This window comes from Zeugodacus cucurbitae, chromosome 2 (assembly GCF_028554725.1).
Source record: "Zeugodacus cucurbitae isolate PBARC_wt_2022May chromosome 2, idZeuCucr1.2, whole genome shotgun sequence".
NCBI classification, from domain to species: Eukaryota; Metazoa; Arthropoda; class Insecta; order Diptera; family Tephritidae; genus Zeugodacus; species Zeugodacus cucurbitae.
This window is the reverse complement of record NC_071667.1, coordinates 64,443,569-64,469,535: the sequence shown is the minus strand read 5'-3', so window position 1 is coordinate 64,469,535 and position 25,967 is coordinate 64,443,569. Positions and strand designations below refer to the sequence as shown.

The 25,967-nt window shown below is 36.2% G+C and overlaps 2 protein-coding genes across 10 annotated transcripts in view; one reads left to right on the top strand and one right to left on the bottom strand.

The window, feature by feature from the left end:
- Nucleotides 1-25,967, bottom strand: part of LOC105218430 (tRNA:m(4)X modification enzyme TRM13 homolog) — a 793,174-nt gene that overhangs the window by 606,676 nt on the left and 160,531 nt on the right. The gene's annotated exons all lie outside the window — the stretch shown is intronic.
- The window catches only part of LOC105215468 (myb-like protein A), a 236,552-nt gene that overhangs the window by 58,956 nt on the left and 151,629 nt on the right, over nt 1-25,967 (top strand). For all 7 annotated transcript variants that reach the window (XM_054225263.1, XM_054225265.1, XM_054225268.1 and 4 more), the window contains exon 3: nt 21,892-22,661. In XM_054225263.1, coding sequence (XP_054081238.1) covers nt 22,568-22,661 — 94 coding nt within the window. In that variant the 5' untranslated portion in view covers nt 21,892-22,567. The remainder of the gene's footprint in view (nt 1-21,891; nt 22,662-25,967) is intronic.

Genomic DNA, 25,967 nt, shown 5'->3' with positions numbered 1-25,967 from the left:
ATATACGTCATCAGTTAAAAAAGCTTATATTTTTATTTCTTGAGATTCTTCTGTCCTTCAAGAACAATATTAATTATTTCTGTGCAATGGAAACTATAACAGAATAATACTTGTTCTAACATAAAGGAAGCCTAAGTTGCTTAATTTACTCCCAACTCAGCATCCTTCAGATCGAGATTCAAGTGCATGGAAAAATCGAAGGAAATTTTCATATTTCTAGGACAATTTATCTAGTACTGAAAAAGGAATTATGGAATTATCACGAAACCTTTATCTAACCAGTGGAAAACTCACATACTGCACGGATATCCCAAATCCCTCGAAAAAAAGTCAAGCAAAAAAGGTCATGAAGCTATTCAGATTCTATGTAGGGAATAAATATGAAAAAAGCTTTGTTATGTTATGAATTATTTAGTATCCATCTACTAAGCAATAATTTAACGGAGTTCTCCAAAAATTGAAAGAATTTTATTAGTTATTTATAGGCGTTCCAAAAATTTTCCGTTTTTTATGAAACTGATTTTACTGATGAAGAGCGTCCGTAATTCTAAAGGTATCTTCTAACTTTTTTATAAAGAAAATTATTTTCTGCAGATGTTCGAGTTGTATGTGGATCCATGCAGAGAACATACTAAAGTGTACAAAGTATGTACACTGAATTGTAAAGGCCTTCAACTTATCAAGAAGATGAATGGAGGAAGTTCCACTTTAACTGTTCTAAGAGCAACATCACAAACAAACAACAACTTTTGAAAACTCAAAAACAACAACATTTTTTATAAAAAACTTTATAGCGTCAAACGCCAGGGCCAGTGCCAACTGGTGTCGAGGTTGTTGTTGTTTTTGGTCAACACAGCAAATCTAATTCCATCGATTTAACGAATTTCCTTGCACTTTGTCATTAATCGTGTTTTTGTTGTTTGTTGTTTGTTTTTTTTTTTTCTTTTTTTGTAATTAATGCAATGGTGTTTGGTGCTGGCTGCAATTTCCAGCTTTCTTGCTGTTGTTGTTGTTTTTATTGTTGGTATTGTTATTTGCTATTTGTCTGGCTATTTGCACGCGCTGTCAGAACGATTTTTCCAAATCGAAATTTTAATTTCAAGTACGACCAGTTCAAATTACGTTTACCTTGAAATCTGGTTTTCTATCCGTTGTTATTGTTGTTGTTGTTCTGCTTGTTGTTGCTGTTGTTTATAGCTCATTTATTCTGTTGCCATTGCTGTAGACATGCAATTTTATGCAGCGCTGCTTGCATTGTTGTTTCTGTGCTGTTTTTTCGTGCGCTTGTTGTTGCTTTTGTTTTTGTGTTTTTTTATTCTGTCATTTCGTTTGGTTTTCGTCGTTTTTATACGAGTATATGTGTGTATGTAAAATATGCAAGTATTTATGTAAATGTATTGTTGTTTTTGTAGTTGTTTAATTGCTTAGCTGCTAATAAATCTATATGTTGTTGTAATGTTTTTGTTGTTAATTTTTATTATTATTAAAATAACTATTTCGCAGCTGTGGACCTCGGCTTCGTGTTGTTTGGAACGTAAGAGCCGCCGAAAACTGCGACGAAAAGGCAGTCAAACATATAATACATATACATATATTTATATACTAGATCGGTAAATAATATACAAAACAAGTGTCAGTTCATTGCATATAAATCAAGTTTTAATTCATATTTCCTTGTTATAATTTTGTACAGAAATTAATCACTGCTCACTAACTCGCACTATTAACATATTAATTAATAACCGTTATGCAATAAACACTCACAATGTATGCTAACGGCAACTATTTAATAAAATTGAAATTTTTATATGCAAATTGTTGGTGCTTGTTGTTACAAAGCAGGAAATAATTATTAGCTTAACAAAAAAGTTCATTCGATTAAAAGTAAAAATGCTCTCTGAACTCTTTATAGATCGCCGATAAGTGTTAAGTTCACTTAGAAGCAATTAAATTGACAATTTAGGCATATTATGTAGACACATTAATCTCTAAACTCTAATACATCTAATATTATGTTCAATTATCTGAGACATTTAAGTTCTCAATTGACAATCAGAATTATTGTGAAAACGTACTCGATTTAGCTGAAATAATTAGCAGAGGTCTAATAAAAATAAATCCATTATTTTTGCATTAAATTGAAGGTTTTAGTTATACTTAGCATAGTTCGAAAGATCCGATTAAGGTTGAATATGCCCCCATTTGTTCGATAAATTTTAAGATATTTTCATAAAAAACTGGGATAATAGCTTTTTTTACAAGCTTCTCTTGAGTCGAATTTTTTACCAGCATAATCATTTTAGACAGAAGCAAGTAGCAATCACTTGGTGTCAGGTCCAGACTATAAGGTGCATGTATAAGAACCTTCCATCCAACCTCCAGCAGTTTCTGGAGAATCACAATTGGTGAGCGTGTCCCAATTCTTTCAACAGTCCAATTTTTTTAGTACAGGTCCTAATTTAGAGTTCGGCCTTAGGAGGACGAGGTGATTGTAGATAATTATATGTCAATAACACCAAACATATTACAAAACCTTCCTGGCCGACAATCCCGGATTGGCCACTATTTACGTGGGCTTACCTCGATTCCATTTTCGGTTGACATAAATGTGAGTGACTCACATTTCATCACCGATAACCATCTGCTTCAGAAATGTATTGATTTTGTTGCTATTCCGTAGTGATTCGCAGCGGAGTATTCGGTCTATGAGGTTTGTAGCAACCATTTGTTGAGCCTCTGTTTGAATGCAATGACGGTCAGACTCGATGACGTTCATTATTTCATATTTTGGACAATTGGTCTCCCAGCATGTGCTGCATATTTAAGGTCAATAATAACAACATCAGGAGATGGCGAACCCGATTCCCCAATCGACGACGATGGAACAGAGGTTCCTTCGCCCGAAAGTGAAGAAATTAGAATAGCAATTACCCGCTTGAAGAACAACAAGGCGGCGGAGGCCGTTGTATTCCCGGACGAGTTATTCAAATATGGCGGCGAAGAGCTGATAAGATGCATGCCTCAGCTTCTATGCGGAATATGGTCGGAAGTAAGCATGCCCGACGATTAGAATCTCAGTGTACTCTGCCCAATCCACAAAAAGGGAGACCCCACAATCTGCACCAATTACCATGGGAGAAGCCTGCTTAGCATCGCTTATAAGGTTCTATCGTACTGCGTGATAGACTAAAGCCCACCGTTAACAAACTGATTGGACCTTAGTGTGGCCTTAGACCTGGAAAAATCTATATCTGACTAGATATTCACCAGGCGCCAAATCTTGGAAAAGACCCGTGATAAGAGGATCGACATACACCATTTCTTTGTCGACCTTAAAGCTGCTTTCGACAGCACGAAAAGGAGCTGCCTTTATGCCGCGATGTCTGAATTTGGCATCCCTGTAAAATTAATGCGGCTGTGCAAGCTGTTGTTGAGTAACACCAAAAGCTCCGTCAAGATCGGGAAGGACCTCTCCGAGCCGTTCAATACCAAACGAGATTTCAGACAAGGTGACTCACTATCGTGTGACTTCTTTAACTTGATGCTGGAAAAAATAATATGAGCTGCAGAGCTAAATAGAGAAGGTACAATCTTTTATTTGAGACGGCACTAGGAGTTTTCGAGCGAAATCTTTTGCAGGAGATTTATGGTCCCTTAAACATTGGCAACGGCGAATATCGCAGAAGATAGAATGTTGTCTTCTTAGTCAAGCGAATAAATAGACAGCGGCTACGCTGGCTAGATCATGTTGTTCGAATTGATGAAAGTGCTTCAGCTCTGCAAGTATTCGATGCAGTACCCGCTGGTGGAAGCCGAGGAAGAGGGAGACCTCCACTCCGATGGAAGGACCAGGCGGAGAGGGCTTCACTTGTTATTACCAATTGGTGCCAAACTGTTGTGGACTCGGCTATAACCGAGTAAGCGGTGTCTACGCCAGTCAAGAAGAAGAATGCTGGGGCCATCTTTATAGCGTGTTCAAAAAATACGTAGTCAAGCAAGAACAAAACTGCCTGACAAGTTTTTTGGTGTGAAATATAACCTTTCTAACGACATATAGATATAGAATAACTTGAAAAATGCGAATTACAGATTAAACCATCTATTGGTAAAATAATAGACTTCTTTCCTATATATTTTTGACATAAATTATAATTTTATTATTTAAAAGAAAACATATGAGGGTATTGTATATTTAAAAAGTTACACATTTGATTCCAACAAAGATTTTCGGGAAAAAAATTTGCAAATGAATCACTGCCGCTTTATAGTCATCACTGTCATAAATTCAACAGCTAACTGCGAGCAAAAACGAAAACAACATTCCAACAACAACGGCAATAGCAACAGCAACGCACAGCATAGTCGTAAATAAAAGAACAACAAAGGAGAAGCGGCAAAATTGCATTCGTTTCATTGCCGCCGACATTTATCTAAGCGCTCGCAGTTGGCGAAATCCAAGCGGCTTCGAATAACCAAATGCATGTGGCAAACTGCAATTGCGACTAAAACTGGCAAAATACAAAAACATAAAACAACAACAACCAGAGTAGTAATAATTCGCAAACTAGCGCTGAAGGCAGAGCGCAAAAAATGACATTCAGACGCGATTCGCCATGCTCTCATAAACAACGCAAACAAATATAAAGTTCGAGGTAACAAACGAGCGACAATGCAACAAAAACAAAAACGTGAAAAGCGAAAAATTCAAAATTACAAAAAAAAAGTTTAGCTAAAAAGCGTTAAGAGGAGTGTTTTTAGCTTTTTAGTGGAGCGCTGAGGGGTTTGTGGACGCGAGAATTTAGTGACGGCACAGAGATACCAACCAGTGGCATGCTCTGAGGCCACTGCAATTGCCTGGAACAATCAAAACGGCCGAAACCATTGACAATTGAAAAAACCGTTAGAATAACGGAAAAATGGAAATTCTAAAAAAATTGATACAACAAAAAAATGTTTGTTGCAAATGTTGAAAAAGTGTCAGCGCAACAAAGCGAGCGTCTAAATTGAAATAGTCAAAGCTTAACTGCACTTTTGTCATTGGTGCAACAAACTAGAAATGCAAAAATTTACAGTTTTTTCAATTGCCAGAAATATCAGCGAATGCACACGCACATTTTAAAACAATGCAATTTCGCATTTAGCGAAAAAACTAGCGAGTGGGAAGTCTGAGGGGTAGACATCAACAAGTCAAACGCTAAATATCAATAATGGCAGATAAGTGGCCAGCCAGGGATTGTATGCGGCACTAGACGAGAGCGCAGCTCGAAGAGGCGCGAAAGTCAGTTTTTTACTCCTTATCTGAAGGCCGATTTGAAATATTATTTTGGGTAAACTCCCATGGATATATAGAGATACCCTACCTAGTACATGGAGAGGCCATTATATTGCTTTTAGTTAGCAAGATCTAAGACAAGAAAAAGACTTAGGATATTCTAGAAGCTTCACAGCGCCAATAACGAGACGCGGTTCTAAGCAACGGCAGTACTCCCATATTTGTGTTTTCTGACTTAAAAAACCTACAACTCAATGATTCCTCGTTCAAAGTAACCTCACCCAGAACTTCAGTGAAAAGTTAGAGTATTACTGACGTGCCTAGATATCGATTTAATATTGTTTAAAAATCGTCTTTTGCTTTGTCATGTGCTATCAGAAAGTAATGGGAACTATATAGCTTTTCGTAAAATGATCTGTAGCTATATACTAAGTAATATTGACATATTTGGAGTATTATCAGGAGCATATTACTTCTTCCCTGATGCCATGGCCTTAGTACCTTTAGATATTTCTGTGTTGAATAGTTTGGTGTGATTGGATTAAATTATGTTAGTTGAAGATTAACAATTTTGTCTAGTGTGTCTTGACTGGGTTATCTATACTTCGTTTAGACCTTGAATCCTTGGTTCTTGAATTCCAAAGGGTTTATGAGAAGATCGAATCACATAATGAGTAGAGTAATGATGTCCACTTTTTTGGATTTATATAGAGGGTAAGCTTGTGAGTTTCAAAGAATTCTCTGAGATAAACTGAATCAATATTAGGTTCAGTCTTGATATCTCTTTAAAATGATATAGAAGTCTATGGAGTTGCAAAAGGCGCTCTGAGATAAGCTGGCTCTATATTCAGTTGAAAAGTCATCTTGACCTCATTTTATCTTACCATGATCAAAAGAAATTTGGAATTAGATTCTGGGTGATACCTCAGGTCATGATTTAATTTCCGAAAAATGGTGGTGGTAAGAGGCTTGGACTTAGTAAATTATTTAAGTAAAAATTTTAGTCGTTTGTTCTAGTTCTCATTCGTAAACATTTAGTCATTTATAGTAAAGTGCACATAGCTCCAAACATTCTAATTTCCATCGACTGAATTTAGTATATCAAAGGGTGATCCGAGCTGCTTGCAACCGCTGAAGTCTAATTCTTCTAGAAACTGTACATTTCATGGTCGCAACAACAAATCGGCTGAGGTTAGCACAACATCTCATCACTAACCAGAAATTAGACATTTTCAACCTCGTCAACGCACCACTGGCCACCCGGCGTGGTGGCCACCCGTCTTCCAAAAGAATGAATTCACCAAAGGCAACCCTGCCAAATCACAGCAATTGCACTCTTTGCAAGCAATTGATGCTGTTAGTGTGCGTCGTTAGTTTGCTATTGTTGTTGCTGTCGATTTGCTGCCGCTGCATTCGACATTTGTTGGCTTCATCATTCGCGCTGCTTGGCTTCACCGCTTCAATGTTGGCCACATTTTTTCGCGCAAAATTTAATGCTTTTGCTGAATATTGTTGTTGTTGTTGTTGTTGCTGTTGTTTGTAGATATAGTTAGCACAACTGTATGCCTTTGGTGTTGGTGTTGTTGCTGCGTTGTGTCGTTGGTGGGCTTGCTTTTCGTCTATTTTTATAACACAACTGTTTGTTTGCTTGTCTCTCTCTGCCTTTTTGTATGTTTGTTGTTGTATGTGTACTTGAAAATTGGCAAGTATTTGTTGTTGTTTCATTGCATGCAACGAGAATTTGATATTTTACGAAATTTACCGATGCAAATGTGTGCGTATGTGTGTTTGTTTGTGTGTCAGGAACTTCGTTTGCCGCTCGCTTGATCTTGCTGTTGTTGCTTTTGTTGTTGCCTTGGTGTGCTTGACTGTCTGCATTTTCGTCGGTTTGTTCGCTGCTGACTTCTTGCCTCGTTTTTCAATTGCGCTGCCGACAATTTTCTGTACACATGTGTGTGTGTGTGCGTGTTTGAATGTTTTGGAGTCAAGGTCTCTGCGCCGATTTTCTCGGGCATGGCCTAATGCATTTTTGGGCTTAGTCTTCTACGAGCGATTTTCCTTCATTTTTGTTGTTGTTGTTGTATGTTGCTGCTTGCCGTTTGCCATTCGTAATGTTTACAAATTCTTGTCATTCGGCAGATCAATTACGCTTGAGCGAACGCAGGCATGTTTGCGTATGTATGCGTGTGTGAGTGTGTGTGTGTTTGGAGGTTTGTAGCTCATGTGTAATTGCTATGCATTGAGTTTGTAATTCTATGCAATTGTCATAGTTTTGGTTAACGAAAAATAGTGTAATTATTGACAAATGACAAATAAGTGGCGAATTTTGAAGGTTTTCGTATGTTGATATTGTAAATAAAAATTGTTTTTGTTAAAAATAATTAATATTTTTTTTTTAATTTTTAGTAAAATTTTGGGTCATTAGAATAATTTGTCAATTATTTGATATTTTTTTATGAAGGATTGCTTGCTAGTAACCATATTAAAAAAAAATAAAAATAAAATAAAAAAAAATATATATATATATTCTACCAGAGCTTTTCTGATGATAGATTTATCAAAAAGCTCATATAAGGCACATAACAGAATGTAAATGGATCTAGAGGTAAATATTAAAAAAAAAGTTTTTAATGCTTTTGAGTTGAACGAGTTTTTTTTAAACACTTTCTTTTGAATGTATTTATCATTCCCCTTTATATCTAGGGTAAATAACATATATGTAGGTTAAACTACAACAGTCGTTGTCTGAAAGACAAACAGTAAGATCCGCCAGGTCCAAGCTTTCAAACTCGATATCAAATAATTTCTCTTGAGATGAAGGTTAGATGCGGGTTTCGCGGCCCGAGAAGAACATTTAAGTAAAGGGTTTTTCAAATGCGACGCTACAAGTAGACCGATAGGGACAGCTAACGACGCCATATTTTTTCCCGCTCTTTTGGCATTTCTCTTCAGAATGGTATGCCAGTTCATCGTGGATACGGTCCAACAACGAATCGAAATTATTAAAATTTACCACCGAAATTCGGAGTCAGTGGAGTTAAAAGCGCTACGTTCAATTCGTCCAATGGTCGTCATAATCATCCTTCAGATCAACAATTAACCGTCTCGCGAAAACTTTGTATCCACAAGCACAGTACAAAATGATGCCAGTGAGACAAAGAAGTGCCCGTAGTGTCGAGAATATAGCGCATCAATTGAGGAAGACCCGAATCAGCCTGTCACACGTCGTTCTTAAGAGTTAGGCATCTCTGCGACGTTGTTGTGGCGAATTTTGCGAAAAAATCTTGGCCTACATCCTTACAAGAACTGAATCGGTCTAACCATCAAAATCTTCGTATATTCGTGAATTGAGCTGAGCAAGAACTAGAAAATTATGCGGTTTTTCATCGAAAAATCATCTTCAGCGATGAGGCTCATTTCTGGCTGAAAGGCTTCGTCAATAAGCAAAATATGCGTTTTTGGTCAGGCAGCATTTCACACGTATTTCATGGGTCACCATTGCATACCTTAAATTAAACTATTTCCTGTGGGGCTACGTATATAATGACATCGGATGTACTTTCACAGGAATAAAGAATTCCATTGATATCCCAAACCGTTTTTGTTGCTTTTGCAGCGCTCTTATGGAAAAAACCCTTTGCTGAAAGCAACTGTTTACATTTCTTCCGACTAATACTTTCAGAATCACTCATTTTTAGGGCTTCCGATTGGTTGAGTTTGATTATAAGATTACCGATTCTAATAGAAGTCTATGGAATAAAGATAAAGATGTTACAACAACACAACAGCTTTTTATGAAAGCTCATTCTGTGCCTAAAACTTTTCCTATACAATCCCGTCTGTTGGTCGAAATCTGCATCAGACTCCCACCTGATTTGTCTTCAGGTATAGTCTTGAAGTATCAATAGTTTTGAAGTAAATATAACTTTAGTATTATTGCAGTTATCTTCTGAGCTTTTTTCTTCCCTAGAGCTTAATGTGAAAAATTATCTAAAGCTTTTTAGTTCTAACCGGTAGATTTCTGGTTAAAATTTTAATTACATTAGGTCATTACCTTACTGATTTATAGTAGAAAGCCTATCGAATGACAGGAAAGTTAGATATATAAGAAGCTACTAATCATTACATTATCTTCCGATCCCAACACCAGATAATTAACCGAACGTTTTTGAGATTTTTTCCTAACACAAGCGAAAAAAGACAAATCATTCTGATTATTGTTAAAAAATAAGCTTTCGTTGGTGTTGAAAGCTTACATTAAATATTTCTGCTCGCTTAGAGCATTATTACTGTGGGAAGACAATTATTCAAGCTTTAGAAAACAGATAGCTATTAATTGGTAATATATTAGAAACATCTGTCATCTATCAGAAGAAGGTTTATATGCAAGAAATCTGCTTCAATTCTTCGAAAACAGTAAAAAATACCAGAAGAAGCCAATGATTGATTTCAATCTCATTTTCTAATCGCTGACAAAGCTGAACGAGGTAATTATGTAAATAAATTTAGCTGGAAATTGCATTCGTGTTGGCTAAAACTAATAGAACACGCCACACTAACCTTCAACTATTCACTAATTCAATGGTAAACATCTTCACGCTCATTATTAGGGTCAAGACTAATCGATAAAATGTAGACGCGGCTCGAAATCAAATACAAAAGCACACAAAAACAAGCCGCTGATGGATAACAGTGCAGCAACAGCAAGCGGCAGCGGCAGCAAACAGTGAAAAATTGCCAACAACAACAATGAGCGTTGCGCGGTTAGGCGAGAAAAAAGTGGCGCAACAAATTGCCGCAGCGGAAAATGCACAAAATACAAACGCGAAAAATAGTTAAAAACATAAGAGTGTAAAAACTTCACGAAAAAAGCGCGGCCAATTGTAATTTTCAGCAAATTACAAATTGCACCCAACAAACAATAACAACAACAAAAACCATGAGCAGCAAACTGCAATGGCGAGGCGCACAAATGCAAAACCCGAATTCGAAATGAAATCAACAAACCGCTTGCGTCGCGGTGGCAATGAATAACAGCAACAACAACAACAACAAAACGAGCATTAAAAGCGCTGTTGGCAAACGTCAAAACAAGCGCACACAACAAGCCACCGAGTTGAGCTGTCAGCCGACAGCCGTCAGCGAGTAAGCCAAGTCCAAGTGTAAAATTGCGCAATAATCATGACACTACACTGCAGTGGCAACAACAGTAACAACTACTCGTGCAACTTGCATTTGTACAAACAGCAACAACAACAACAATGGTGCATACATTAATGAACACGGCATTAAACAACGTACTCCGCAAGCAACATTAGCAACAACAACAACAACAGCAAGAACAACTATCAGTTTGCCGTTTGCCTCGCCATTGAATGGATAAACTTAAACTTGTCTTTGGGGATTTGTAGGTGAGCTGCGCCGAGCGCACGACAGCCACCAAAGCACGAAGCCAGCCACCGAAGCCATGAAGAGGCGTGAATAAAGCCGAATCGATTGAGGAGCAGCGCGCAGCTAAACGCCGCCGCCACAACGACCTTCCTCCTGCCAGCTAACTGCCAGCGCGCAACAGCTATTATTGTTATTGACGCTTGTTGTAATTGTTTGTCTTGTTGTTGTTGTGTTATCTACATATGTTTATTGTGTTACGAGTTGTAGTTGTTGTTGTTGTTGTTGTCATCATGCCTTGGCGTTCGAAATGGAAATGCCCGCATGGGCGAATGAGCGCCACACGCCAAGCAGCAAACACCAAACAGCCAAGAGATAAACGCGCATGCGCGCACACTCAAATGCGCAGTTTGGCGCCGCCGCCAACGTTAGCGTTAGCGTCGTCTGTTCGGCGATTGCTTGTAAACGCTGTTTGCTTTTCGTCGCCTTATTGCTTGCGCCTATGAATGGCGTTGGCCGTCGCAAATGTGTGTTACTGGATCTCGGTTGGCGCATGCGCGTTTTGGTTTCGATTTCGGTGCGCTTCCTGTGCACCGCTATGCCGTCGTGCGCTCGTTGGCGTACAAATTCATGTCATGATATATTCGCGAAAAAGTCGACTTTCAGTGTGTGTGTGTGTGTGGCAGCTAATGCCAGCTTGCGGCAGGTGTGTGGCGCTTGCGTTGGCGGATTAGGATATGCCACAAAAGCTTGCGCATGGCATTTGTGCATAGAAACATATGCACTGTGTGTACATTTGAGGTTATGTAAAATCATGTAATCGTTTATTTACATTAGCATTTGAGCTCATTTGGAATGCATTAAGCTGGCGTTGTTGTCTGAAATCAGATACTATTTTGTAAAGTGCATATATTTATCTTCAAATCTTCCTTTTTCTTGCCAATCTCATTTTATCCACAGGCATATATTCAGAGACAGTTGTAAATTATTGTTGTTGTTTTAAAAGTTTCCGTTTATATTGTTGTTGTTTTTTTATCACGCGTAAATCACTGTGATCTTCTTCTGTTGTGCTTCAGCGCATTTCCCTTGGTTTTAACTAATAGATCCGTCTTCTTCAGGCTCTTAATGCGGACGTGTTAGTTAGTTCCGCAAACAAATCGTGGTTTTTATTTGTAAATTTAAGAAGTATATGAGTCGGATGCTTATAAAACACAGAAACTCTCACTGACACTTCTGCTAAGAGTGTTTTAAAACATACAAAAAACAAGAAGAAGTAGTTACAATATTCCCTGTTAGTTCACAGATGCGGCAAATATTATTGTAGGGCATACCCATTTTCATCGCATGTTTGCAAAATGGCCAATTCCCCGTTATAGTAGCTGTAAGTCTAAAAATACTTTTCCTGGACCTATTTAATAAGACACTAGTTCTTGTCTTATCATAGGTAGGTAAGTTTGAGTGCAGCCTTAATGTTTTTGGACTCAAATAGCACGAGATGTGCCTTTCGTATATCGATATGCTTTTATTAGAAAAGTTCAAGTTTTTATGTCTGATGGATTCCAAATATTAAGTGTCGGATCAGCGATAGGGCTGCGCATTCACAGAGAAAGCTGGAAATTGTTTCACTATTCCCTTCTAGTTCTCTCCTGATCGATCCTAGTGGCATAATACTAACTCTGTCTCCGATTTATCTAGAAAGGCTATTGCATTTGCGAACTCATCTGATTTTTCGTTACCGAAAATTTTCCTGTGGCCGCGAACCTAGATCAAGTCTACTTCGAATTTGTCTTCCAGTGAGCTCTATGCCTTCTTCTTTGGACTATGCTCGAATTAGTCATTGGCGATGGCAGGACCAAGAGTTGCTTTATGCGTCTTCTCTATGTCCAGTACTTCCACTTGGAAGATGCTAGCCGAGTTCGGTAAACGGATAAGAGAGATATTTACAGTAGATTATATCAGAGTGTTTAAGTTCACCAATAGAACAATATTTCCTAATATACACATGCGTCATGAATAAGAATAACGGAAATGTCGTTTTCTAATGTTTTTTTTCTTCAAAGTACATGGTAAATTCAACAAGTCTTCAACTAGAATGATACAGACCATTCCATTCGGTTACGAGGGGCTTTAATAATTTCCATAATTAGCTTGGTAGAACATTATATGGCACGTTATGTCGGTTAACCTGCAATATTTTTTCGATATTTTATACATCAGATGCACAATTCAACGTAGTATTCTTTTGGTTTCAGAGCATAGTTTGAGTAAGAGAAAATCATCGAAATGAACGAATAGATCTCTGAAATGTCAGGATATATAAGTATATAGTCAATCCCGTCTATTTGAACTTTGAGGATGTTTTAACTTACATTCCACTCAAAGTTGTTGAGACAAGGTATTGAAAAAGGGTACGTCAAGGTTTAATTGAACGTAGTGAGTGGGGAGAAAAGTGAAAAGATAACACAGCCACTGAAAAAATGGTTTTGAGTATCTTATTATGTGTACAATATGTTTGTGGGGTCGCTGAAACCGAATCCGAGGTTAATTTAACCCCATAAGATTCAGTGTTTTGAGATAACCACAGAAAACCAATATGGTGAACAGCGATTTTTTAATATCATCGGATTCGCTTGAAAGTCGCCACTCGGGGGTTTTCGGAGTCGCTAAAATAGAATACGGTGTCGGTTTTTTAAAACTCAATAGTCGCAGGAAAATGGCTATATTGGTTTGTCATCTTGAATTTTGAAAAAACCGACACCGGATTCGTAATCAGCGACAGCGAAAACCCCCGAATAGCGAGTTTCGAGCGATTGCGATGCATTTTTCAAAATAGCGTCCGCCATATTGGATCTTATTTAAAGACGATTTAGCCTATAGAAATTATCTTAGAGAACAACGGATATGACTAAGGTCAAACATCAGTCAGAATTCGAATCTAAACGTTCGGCTCGTTTTAATGATTGGTCCGGAAGTGAGTAATTTTATTACCTTTGAATTCAGATATCAACAGAAAGTGGGTTCCTCTCCATCCAGCCAGGTATATTATTCAAAATATTATAAAAATAAGTTCTCAGAAAAAATCTTTAAAACGTGCTTGTATACCCAATATATAAATTTAAAATATTTTTTTTTTAATTTCACTGTGTTGCACATATCCATAAGTCAGGCAATACTCGTTCAACTGACATTTCGGCACAGTTTCAATTATGTCGATATTAAAAACACAATCACTACGAAAGCGCAAGACAATAGTGCCACTAACACACACACACAAATATGTGAATGCCATTATTGAAAATGCCACATATGCAACAAGCTGTGGCATGCAACACTCGTTTTGACAAAAGCACTGGATTTCTTTTTCTTCCTTTTTTTTGGGCAATGATTATATACAAGAGCCACAGCGAAAGACAACGACCTACCCGAACATGGAACATACAACTCTACATATACATCAACACTACATTTCAATTGAGTTGCCCTCCACGCTCCGCCGTTGCAAGGCTTCGTGGGCAACGCGCAGTTTTGGTTTGTTCGGTCGGCGCCTTTGTTCTTGCTGGTCGTCTTTCAGCGCAATTCCATTCAGCCACGTCGTACAGACATACAAACAGCTATAGTTGCCTCCGGTTGTGGCACCCGCTCGCAACCCCCTCGCCCACACTTGCAACACAAATGCCTCGATTTGACTGACGTGTCGGAGGAAATGTGCAAAACATTGCGAAACTTTTGTGGCAGCAACAGCAGCAGCGTTGATAGTAATGTGCTTGCAACAACAACAACCACAACAAATCGTGCACTAACAATGCATAGAAGCAACAGGAGTCGATTTCGTCCTTTCGGCACTTTCGGGTTCGGTTTGGATTTTAGTTGTGCTCTACCATTTTTCGTGTAGTTTTTGTTGTATTCGGTGCTGCAAGCAACCACTGCAACAGCAACAACAACTACACGCAACGCCACTGCCACCGCCGTTAGTCATTGTTAGTGCCTCGAGGGAGGTGTGGCTGTCATTTATCTGCGTCTGAGTGCCGAGCCGCATCCCACATCCTGTGCCACAACTCAATGTACAGCTATTATAAGTAGATATGTATGTCTGTGTGTGTGTGTGTGTGTGTGTGTACATGCAATACGATAACGTAGCAAGCGTGCAGCTTGTGTATTTGGCAATCGTTGCGGTCGTTTTGCAACGTTTTATAGTCATTTCGGTTGCTTTCTTTTAGTTTGGCATTTATCAAACACTCACCAACACACACACACACTCACTACATACAAACATACAACGAGTATTGCTCGTATCTGTTCGTGAGTTTGAGTTGTTTGGAGGGCAACGACTTGTTGCGCTTTTGAATTCGGCTCCAGTGCTTGCCTCGTGAGTTTCTTTTTCCTTTTTGCATCGCTGTCATCAGCGTTGCTTGTTGGCGTCATTGCTGTTGTACATAGTTGTTGTTGCAGCTGTTATTTTGTGGCACAAGGACTTGTTGTGTCATTCCTGTGCCACACCGCTCACCACTGCCACTCAATTTCCTACTGACATTAAGGACGTGTTGCTCCTTTTGCCAACCGAAATCTAATGGCTTGAATTCTATGGCAGTGATGACAAAGGTTAGGTTAGGTTACATTGGGGTTTTTGTTATTACATTTCCAACAACAACACTTTCATGTTCATTTAAATTGCGGAATGTGTTTGTATTTAAGCTGTTTAATTTCTTTTAAGTATTTAATAAAATAATTAAGGAATTCAACAACAGCTTTATTAGAGAGATAATGTGGAGATCTCTGACTCTTTATTGACTCGTGTTTACTGAATAAAAGCGTGGACAGCATCAGCATTTGGGACTGCAATAATTCCTATTGAACTTTCTATATATGTATCGATATGATATGCCTCTTCCGATTTCACGAACTCCGACTTTCAATATCCTAGTATCGCTTTAGGTAGTTGGAATAACTAGAAGGAGTTTTGGAAGACTACAGCAAACAATAAGCTTTTCAGATAAATTGATCCGAACTTACTTGCAACAAAAAAATACTTCAAAATTCCCTATTTTTATACTCTCGCAACAAAGTTGCTAACGAGAGTATAATAGTTTTGTTCACCTAACGGTTGTTTGCAAGTTATAAAACTAAACGAGTTAGATATAGGGTTAAATATATCAAAATGATCAGGATGACGAGACGAGTTCAAAAGCTGGTGTCTGTCTGTTCGTCCGTCCGTGCAACGGATAACTCAAGTAAAAATTAAGATATCTCGACGAAACTTGGTAAACATGTCCCTTGTGAGAGTTTCTATTGGAAAAAGGCAAAATCGGACCATTGCCACGCCCACAAAATTGCGAAAACCAAAAACTTTTAAAGTGTTAAAACTAAGCCATTAATAAAGCTAAAAAGTATCGCACTATGAAGAGCCATTTTTGAATGTAATTTTTTTGGAAAGTGGGAAAGGCCCCGCCCCAAATAGGTTTTTTGTATTCATCTCGCAAACCAGTAAAACTATATGAAACAGACTTTCTGCAGTCATTGCCCTTATGTAACCCATCACACACCATAAAAACAGTTGAAATCGGATAATAACCACGCCCACCTCCCATATAAAGGTTATGTTGAAAATTACTAAAAGTGCGTAAGCTCACTAACGAAAAGTATTAAAAACAAAAAAATTTTACTGAAAAAATGGCAAAAGGAAGCAGATAAAAAAGGAAAATGGGCGTGGCGTCGCCCACTTATAGGTCAAAATCCATTTCTCAGGCTCTACTCAACCGATTTCAATAAAATTCGGTAGATAATATTTTCGTGATACCCTGATGACACGGATGAAAAATTCAATTTTGAAATCCATCTCATTCGGTCACTTTATAGTGTATACATTAGGAACCAATTGAGGTAGCGGAATAAAACTTTACAAAAATACTATATTCGAGGTGTGGTGGCATCGCTTGAGGAAAAATTGTCGAAATCGGACTAAAACTTTTCAAGGCCCCGGATATCGAACAAGAAGAACTCAGTGCCTAAGGGTAATTTTTTACCAAAAATCTCGGTAAATCTTTCAGATATTTTAATGTAATTCAGAGAGAATCTTTTTCTTCTAATAATTTGTCTGTATACCAAAAAATATATATGTATATAAATTGATAAAATCGGGTCATAACTTCCACTAGCTCACATTGACCTTATATTCAGATTACCAAACTTCCGGTGGGCTTTATACCTTTTAATCGGTTAATATGTGAAATATTTTATCCAAATTAAGTAAGCATATAGTCTTGGATATAGTGTACCCCTGGTGGTGAAAATGAGTGAAATCAGTTCAGGAATTATCTCAGCCCTCATATACCATATAAGATGATTTAAGATGGTTTTCGTTATTCTTTTCGTTATTGAAATTTATGCCGAATATATGAGTGAAATTGTGTGTTATCTTAATAAAACTATATCGATAAATTGCGAGAGTATAAAATGTTGTGTACACCCGAAATTAGTTTTTCCTTACTTGTTTTTAAATTATTTTTTTTCCAATTCAATAAATTAGCGGTTCTCAGAAGAACAACAATACGGGAATGTGACATTATTAAAAATCAATGAGACCTTAAATGAGTCAAAATATATTTGACTATCCCCGAAGAGATATATTTAGGATATCATAAGAAGAAATGTAACGAGAAAGCTTTTTGGTTTTATCTAAAATGTAATCTACTCGTTAACTACATTCGATCCTCATTTACAACTTATGATCTTTCATAGATTTTAAACGCAAAAAAATATCAAAGCACTCGCGTCAGATGAGGTTACGATAGCGCAGCATTTACAGCTGATATCTGATTATACGAGATTAATCGCAATTTTACACCTGCAACTCAACAGTATATGTTAATTTAATGAGAAAACCCAATTATGAAATAATAATACCCCTAAAAATTATTTGCAATTCCACTTCGATTCCAATAACTGCTTCGTTTTCCGCAAATGGCTTTAACAAGTTTTTTTTTCGTTCCATATAAAAAAGGGGTGTCAAGTAATTCCGCCATAATTATTACCTTTGCAAAACGAACAAGTAAAAAATGCAAAATGCACTTAAACCCAATTTAGATAATCAAACTGGTCCGTTGGCTAACTGACTTTCCAGTTAAAATTGCAAATAGAAAAATTCTAAAAAACCTGCAAAACTGCTTTTCGTACACAAACGCCAACAGCATGGAATATATTTAACCAAATATATATGTATGTACATACAAGCAGTCGCATTCGTCGATATTGTAAAATGTAAAATTAAATGTTTATTGAATTTTAATTGCAACTGAAATCGCAAAACTCCAAAGTGCAGCGCTATAGAGCACGCCGATGCATGAAAATATCTATGAAAATATACTATATACAGACGACCGTATTTTTTGCACTATTTATTTTCGTTTGAAAAAAATTCCACGGAATAGAAATCAAATAAATTCTAGTGCATTCATTAATATGCAAACAGTTTCCCAATTGACGGCAAATTGTTGACAGAAGAAAATAATAAAAACAACAACATGCACATAACATGCACAAGCCCAAATGAAATGGATGAAATGGCGAAACAAAAAAAAAAAAAACAACAACATGCTGTGACAAATGTTGAAAAAAAAAATTGCAAAAATAAAAATTAAACTGCGCCCCGTTTGTAAATTTTTCAGCAACGAAAGCATGTAATGAGAAATACAAAAATAACAGCAACAACATGTGTCGCTGGCACAGTGGTTTGATATCGATGATTTTTTTAATTTTTTCGAGGAAAATATGGGACAAATTTTAAATAGTTCATAAAGGTACAATGGTTTAAAAATATTTGAATAAATAATAAAAAATATTATGAAAATGTATTTTTTGTTAAATTTTTCATTATTTTTCAAAAAATCAATACAAAACCTAAAAATTTATATTCTATATTTCGCAATATGCGATATTAAAATGTCGGTAAACTAAAAAATATTGTTTGTTTTTCTGCCTATTTTATTTTGGTCATTTGCTATTTGATATATAAAATGCGTCCCACTATATAATTATCGATTTATTTATCAACATTATGAAAATATCGATTTTTTATTTAGATATTTTTTATTCGATTGATAAATTTAATTTATTATTTCTATAATCTCATTATACAATATTTTTTTTTATCTCTAGTATTCTGTTCCTAATATTTTGAGGTGGTCATCCCATGTGATGGGCTCAAATTTTTTTTTTTTTTAATCATAAATTGCTTTCTGGACATGTCTAGTATACGGTAGTAAAGTGGTATGGTATGAGCCCATTTTATTTTTAGAAATTCGAAGACGTTTTAAAGAAACAGCAGTTAGGAGAAGGAGCTGTCCGAAGCGCTCAATTGGCAACTGGAAACTTTGAACGCGTTTTTCTCAAAACCGTGTTTTTCAAATTTTCCTCCATCGTATCTCAAAAACGGCTTGACTGGATGACTTGAAATTTGTTGGGTGCACTCAGCATTTCTAAACGCAACGCTTTTTTATTACTCAAAAATTCCAAAAACTTCCTATTCTTTCTGGTAAAAAACTAAAAAAACACAAAACTCCCAATTTTTTTCCAAATGTCTACCGAAAGTCCAATTTTTGGTATATTTACTTGATCGTAGTGCGTACGATACATTTAATCTTACATATTAAAACACCGCTAATTTTTTTGTGTCCGATAAGCCAATCAGTCGGAAAGGTGGAGGAAGTGCGAGCCCATTTTTTCGAAGCTGGCGTATTCAGCACGTTGTAACTCATGTTCTACACAATATTTTTAGCTTAAAATTTGTATTTATACGGTTGAAATATATGCTAATAAATGATAAAAACCTTAAGGGGTTAGGGGTAGTCAGAGACACGAAAAAATGAGAATTTTCAGTAATCTTTTTTTGGTATTAAATCATGTTCGTGACTTGAAGTCACGAAAATTTGAAAAAAAAAATTATAATTTCCAAAGTTAAAGCAGTCTGTGTTGACCCAGTTTCAAAAAAAGGTCCTTGCGGTGACAATCATAAGTCATTGGAGATTCATCTAAAATCAATCGAATAAAAGAAATTAGTTTTATAAATAAATAATCATGGGCCTGATCGAAGCTTTCTTTTTTTTTTTCAAAGTAAAAAAATGGCGGCCTCAGGAAATTTTTTTCTAGATTTTCGGGGAAAAAAATTGGTCTTAAAAAATCGAAATTAAAAAAAAATCCTTCGATCAGGCAAGAGTTTATTATGTATTCTAAAAGCCGTATGAATTTCATTAAAATCTACTGACCGGTTATTGAGTTACAGTTGTCACCAGTTCAAAAACCATAGTTTTGAGATAAACGCCTTTAAAGTTGCTCCCGAGCGTTTTGGAGCGCCCGAGCGATCTTTGTTATTTGTCGAATAACTCTAAAAGTTATTATCGGATCAACTTCAAATTTTCAGAGAAAATTTTTAAAATATTACACTTAACGAAAATGCAAAAAAAAAAATGATTTTTTGAAAATCCTGACTACCACTAACACCTTGAGGCTCTATCTATTTACTGGTCGTAAAAGAAATTTCTAAAAAATCACTAAAAAACATGGTATCACATTTCTTGACTCTTCGATAAATAATTATCGATTTATTTATGTAACATTATTTTGAAAATTTATACAAAAAAAACGGCAAGTTTTGAAATTGAGGTTGAGAAAACAAGCAACAAAGTCATTTGGGGCTAAATACTTGATTTATAGAAAAAATTAAATCTATCGATTGTCAAACTTTCGATAAATTATTTTTGTACTCAACTTGTAATACTAAATTTTTATGAAATAAAAAATTCAATTTTTACAATAATCCAGATCCCAAGCTCTGCTTCCGCTGTGCGCCACACCACTGTGCGCCACACGAGCATCACGCCACTTGTTGCTGCAATTTATCATAAATTAATTTAAACAAAATGCGGCAATTCGACGCGGAATTAGAATTAAGCAACCAGCGACAAAAACAAAAATAACAAGCAAAACAAACAAGAAAATTAAATAAAAACTAGTGAAATTGTTTTTGTTGTTCTGCTCACTTTTCGCTACAATTTTCAATTTATTTTTATTTCTTCACATTTATAAGCACTCGAACACGAAACATTTACAAATGTAGACATACACACATACAGATATATATGTACATCTGTTTATAAATATTAATATTTTATTCATGCGCTCGCGCTGTTTTTTATTGTTGTTTGTTGTTCTTGTTTGCCCATTTTGGTGTGTGCTTTCGCTTGATTGTTTGGAGCTGTTGGCAACAATAACAACAATAGCGACATGTTAGAAAGATCACTCTATAGCATGTCAAGCAGTGCGACCGACAGATAGACACGCCGCAAGCGACAAGCGCACCGCAGCCGAAAACATGTGACGAACGGCCGAGCGCTAAGCGAAAGCGGCCAAAGTTAACAAAAATAAAAATAAAAATGAAAAAAAATGTAAAAAAGTAAATAAATTTAAAAAACTCAAGCGAACTGAAACTATTAGAATTATAATGAGAGTATACAACAACAACAACAAAAATAATATTAACAACAACAACAACAATAAGAATTTTACTAATAATAAAACAAACAAACAACAACAATGTGCCACTATTGTTGATCGTTTTGTAGTTGTTGTTGTTGTTGTTGTTGTCACCATTTCGTTAACATGGGTGTGCTAAGCGGCGCTCGATATGGCAGCACGCGTGGCTTGGCGTGTGGAGTGCGGTGCACGGGTGTCGGGTGCCGTGCAGCGCTTTTCGTTGCCACGGTATTTTGTTTCCACATTCACCTTGAATTGCAAATCTGGTTTTTCGCTATTTTTATGCAACTGGATTTTAATACAAAATTATTTTCGCGTTCTTTATTTCGCCTTTGCTTTTTTGTTTTTGTTTTCGATTTTAATTTATTTATTTCTTGGCTGCCTGGCTTGATATTTTATGCACTCACTGGGTTGGCTAAGCTTTCGTGCTGCCGCTGTCGCAGCTTGTATTGCGTTGTAAGCGTGTAACTAGACGGCTGTCAGCAGCACGCTCAATTTATGTGACTCCTATCGCTCCACCTCGCCCACCTCTGCTCTCTATAAAAGTGTCGGAATTGAGTTGTGTTGGTCCCAAATAGAAATTATTCGTTATAGTTGTTGTTGTTGTTACACTAATATAAATATTACATACATACATTAATTGCGTTGTGTAAACAATATTCATAACTCGTTGGTTTCTTTGTTTTTTTCTGTTGCTTTTTTTACAGATTAAATCCAGAACAACAACAACAACGATAGCAACAGTTGCTAAGTAATAAATCAAAGCAGCCACGCAGCAGCCACATTCCACTTGAAACGTTCCAAAATGTGTCGACAGCAAATCAGGAAATAACCGGAAATTGATACTTACGAGAGCTTGCAACAAGGCCACACGCAAACCGTTGATGCAAAAAAATCAAAAATAAAATAAAAATAATATGCAATTATTATATTTCGATCTGTTTGCTTGTGCGCAGTAATGCAATTGCTTTAAACCAAATGTGTTCAAAACTTTTTAACAAGAACAACAAAAAAATATTAAATTGAAAATTAAAAAAAAAAAATTATTAAAAATATATTTTTTTTTTAAATAAAACATTATAATTTCCTTAAAATAAAAGAAAAATATAAAACTTTTTCACAAAACTAAATTTTCGAAATCAACAAATTATTTCAAGACGCTTCATTTTGACTTATACCCAAGCTCAGCTTAAAGTGCGCGCCATGGCAGTAACAGCGAGTTGCGTACTTCGCCCACCGATTTGCTAGCAGGAAACATACAATACTTCTTGGAAGAACCCAGTGATTTTCAAACAAACTCAGTGATTAAAACATACACATACAAACATATATACTATATAGATTCCTTAGCAAACATACACAAAATCTTTAGCTGTTCAAATCATGGCGGAATGCTCGTATGCCAGATGTCTGCAGGAACGTCGCTTAATTAAACGTGAACTTATGAAATGGTCCAAGGATATGTTGCATATAGTCGGTAAGTGAACCATAAAAATATAATTTTTAACAATTTTACAAAAAATAAAATCTCCAAACAGATGTATTTAATGCTACAGTTGAGTTGTAAGCAAACAATATTCCATAGAAACATTTTGTTGAAATAATAAAATTAAATTTTTCACTTTTATTATTTTTGAAAGAAATATACTATATGAGAATATCTAACGAAACACCAGGAAACCTTTCCACTTGTTCAGAGAGTACATAGTAGAAATACATTTACATTGTGATCAGTAAAACCTTAACATACCTTTTCGGAGAAACAACAGACTATTCACGACATAATTGAACTGACGTTTAGCATTTGATTATTAACATACTATAATCTTAATCATATAAAATAAAATATTCGGCCTAGAAGCTGTCACTGTAGTTGAAATACCTTTTGGATTCTATTTAACATATATTCATATATTCCTTAGGAGAAAATAATACAGGGAGCCGACAGACTTATAGACTAAATGACGGATTTCAATATGACAAATCCAATGAAGCTAAAATGACAATGGTTATATTTCAAATTCGTTGGAAACTCTTTCCACTGCCTAAAATAAAATATTCGAATAGCAACAAACTAGCAATTTCAATCATGGTCGTCATAAAATTCAAGTGAGAACAATTTTCAGCGATTTGACTGCAACTGTCAGTGAATTTGACACAGAGAACCTGCACCAGTGGTTAAAAATCTATGATGAATATAACTATTAAGATGTTACAAATTGAAGGTGAATATTGTTATTATTCTACAGGTTATTATTCTTAAGGCTTTAAAATATGCAGAAACATTACTTTTGAGCAGTTGCCTGCAATAATGTCAATATTTTGACATGACTATACAAAATACATTTTGGTTTAATTCTGGTTCCTTAGATTTAGTGCTTAGTTTAGAAATTTTCGACACATTTCAAGATTTAATCTCGATAATTATTATAAGAATTATATATTATATGTAACAACAGTGAGGAAAAGTTAAAATTAAATAATAAAATTAAAGTTAAAATTAATGGCAATACATAGGTTTATCAGTCAACTCATTTAAAATAGCAATAAAAACAAGATGAGTACTTATTAGATAATATGAAAATATAACCATCGGCGGTCAAGTGGGTCATCCCATGGGCTCAAAAAAAATTTTAACATTAATTGCTTTCTTAACATGTCTAGAATTCGGTAGTAAAGTTAGAAGAAGATGCTGTCCGAAGCGCTCAGTTGGCAGCTGGAAACTTTGAACGCGTTTTTCTCAAAACTGTGGTTTTCAAACTCTCCTCTATCGTATCTCAAAAACGGTTAGACCGAATGACTTGAAATTTGTCATTTGAACGCATATAATGATCTATTATTTGTCAAAAGTTCAAAAAATTCGATTTTGTTCGCTTTTTCATTTCCAATAAGCCAATCAGCTGAGATTGTGGAGGAAGTACGACGCCTTTTTTTTGGAGGCGGGGGTATTCAGAACGCTGTAACTCATGTTCTACTCAATATTTTTAGCTTAAAATTTATATTTATAGAGTCGAAATATATGTTAATTACTGATAATAAACTTAGAGCTTTATTTATTTACTGGCCGTAGAAAACAAATTCTTAAAAAAAACACTAAACAACAGGCCGTCACATGGGATGTACCCTCTTAAATGGTCATGTATGTATGTATGTATGTAATTGGCGTTGAACCGTTTAGCCGGTTATAACCGAATCTCCTTCGCTGTTCGGTGCCAGTTGGAGATTCCAAGTGTAAGGTCTTCCCCTTCCTCGGCTTCCTCCAGCGGGTACTGCATCGAACACTTTCAGGGCTGGAGTGTTTTTGTCCATTCGGACAACATGACCTAGCCAGCGTAGTCGCTGTCTTTTTATTCGCTGAACTATGTCAATGTCGTCGTATAACTCGTACAGCTCATCGTTCCATCGTCTGCGGTATTCGCCGTTGCCAATGTTCTGAGGACCATAAATTCTGTGCAAAGTTTTCCTCTCGAAAACTCCTAGTGCCGTCTCAACGGATGTGGACATCGTCCACGCTTCTGCACCAAAAAGCAGGACGGGAATGATAAGCGACTTGTAGAGTTTGATTTTGGTTCGTCGAGAGAGGACTTTACTTTTCAATTGCCTACTCAGTCCAAAGGAGCACCTATTGGCAAGAGTGATTCTGCGCTGGATTTCGAGGCTAAATGGTCATGTGGTCTAATGATATTTCAACAAGCTTGTATCACAGGTTTAACAAATTTCTTGGTTCTTCGACAAGAAAAAGGTAATGGTGTTGATATGAGTTGTATATGAAAAGGTCGGAATATAGTTAAAAGATAATGTTTTTAGCATTATTTAGGATGTTTTCCTATTTTAGACTCTCCTCTTTCCACTTTATTTTAGGGTCTTGTCTTCTTTCAGACAATGCAATAGCTTGTTTGAAGCTGGATCAGATAACAAGTAAATTTTAAAAACATCTTTCGTTTTTGAGGTTATGAAATTTCACATTCAGTGCTAACCACATATTCAATTTGAATTGAGTAAGAAATAAATATTTGAGTAAGAAAAGCTAGCCAAAACTATGAATTCTAGAAAACGTTACAGAAGTGTCTTTAAAATGCAATTAGCTGCTTAAATTCACTCCACACCAAATCCAACACTCAATAAGCGCATATGGTATTAAACCTGCTGGATCATATGCAACAGTAGACTAACAACCATAAGTGCGTTACGTCGGGTGTTTCCTCTTCATTGCAACCAAATTGCAATCAAATTCAATTTTAATTACATTTTGGAAATGAATTTCGATATCATTTACCGTTGCAGTGTAATCGCATTTTTATAGAGCAGACACATCAGCAACAACACGGCACACACATGCATACGTACAGGCGCAGCAGAGCTGTTATGCAAAACCAATAACAGTTAGCGTAAAAATTTAAGCGAACACACACATCTTTGGTGGTGTTGGTATATAATTTATAAACTAGGATATAATGCAGGACACTTCCTCGTTGCACTCAGTTTTGCACTTAAAAACGACGCTTACGACCCGAAACCAATCTTCCACATTTCGTAGTGTCACCGCAAGCCGAGTAAAATTTATAGCTCGGCCTCATTACTCTGGCAATGGAATTTAATATCCATCAATATATAAATTTTATGTAGCTGTGGGTGTGTGTCTGTGTGTTGGTAAATGCTTAGGAACAGCTGCTGGTGTACGTACATATGTGTGTGTGTGTGTGTGTGTGTAAGTGGGTGTTTGAGTTTAAGTTTATCGCATTTCAGCCAATTTTTTCCGAGCTTATTTCTCTTTCGAATTTTA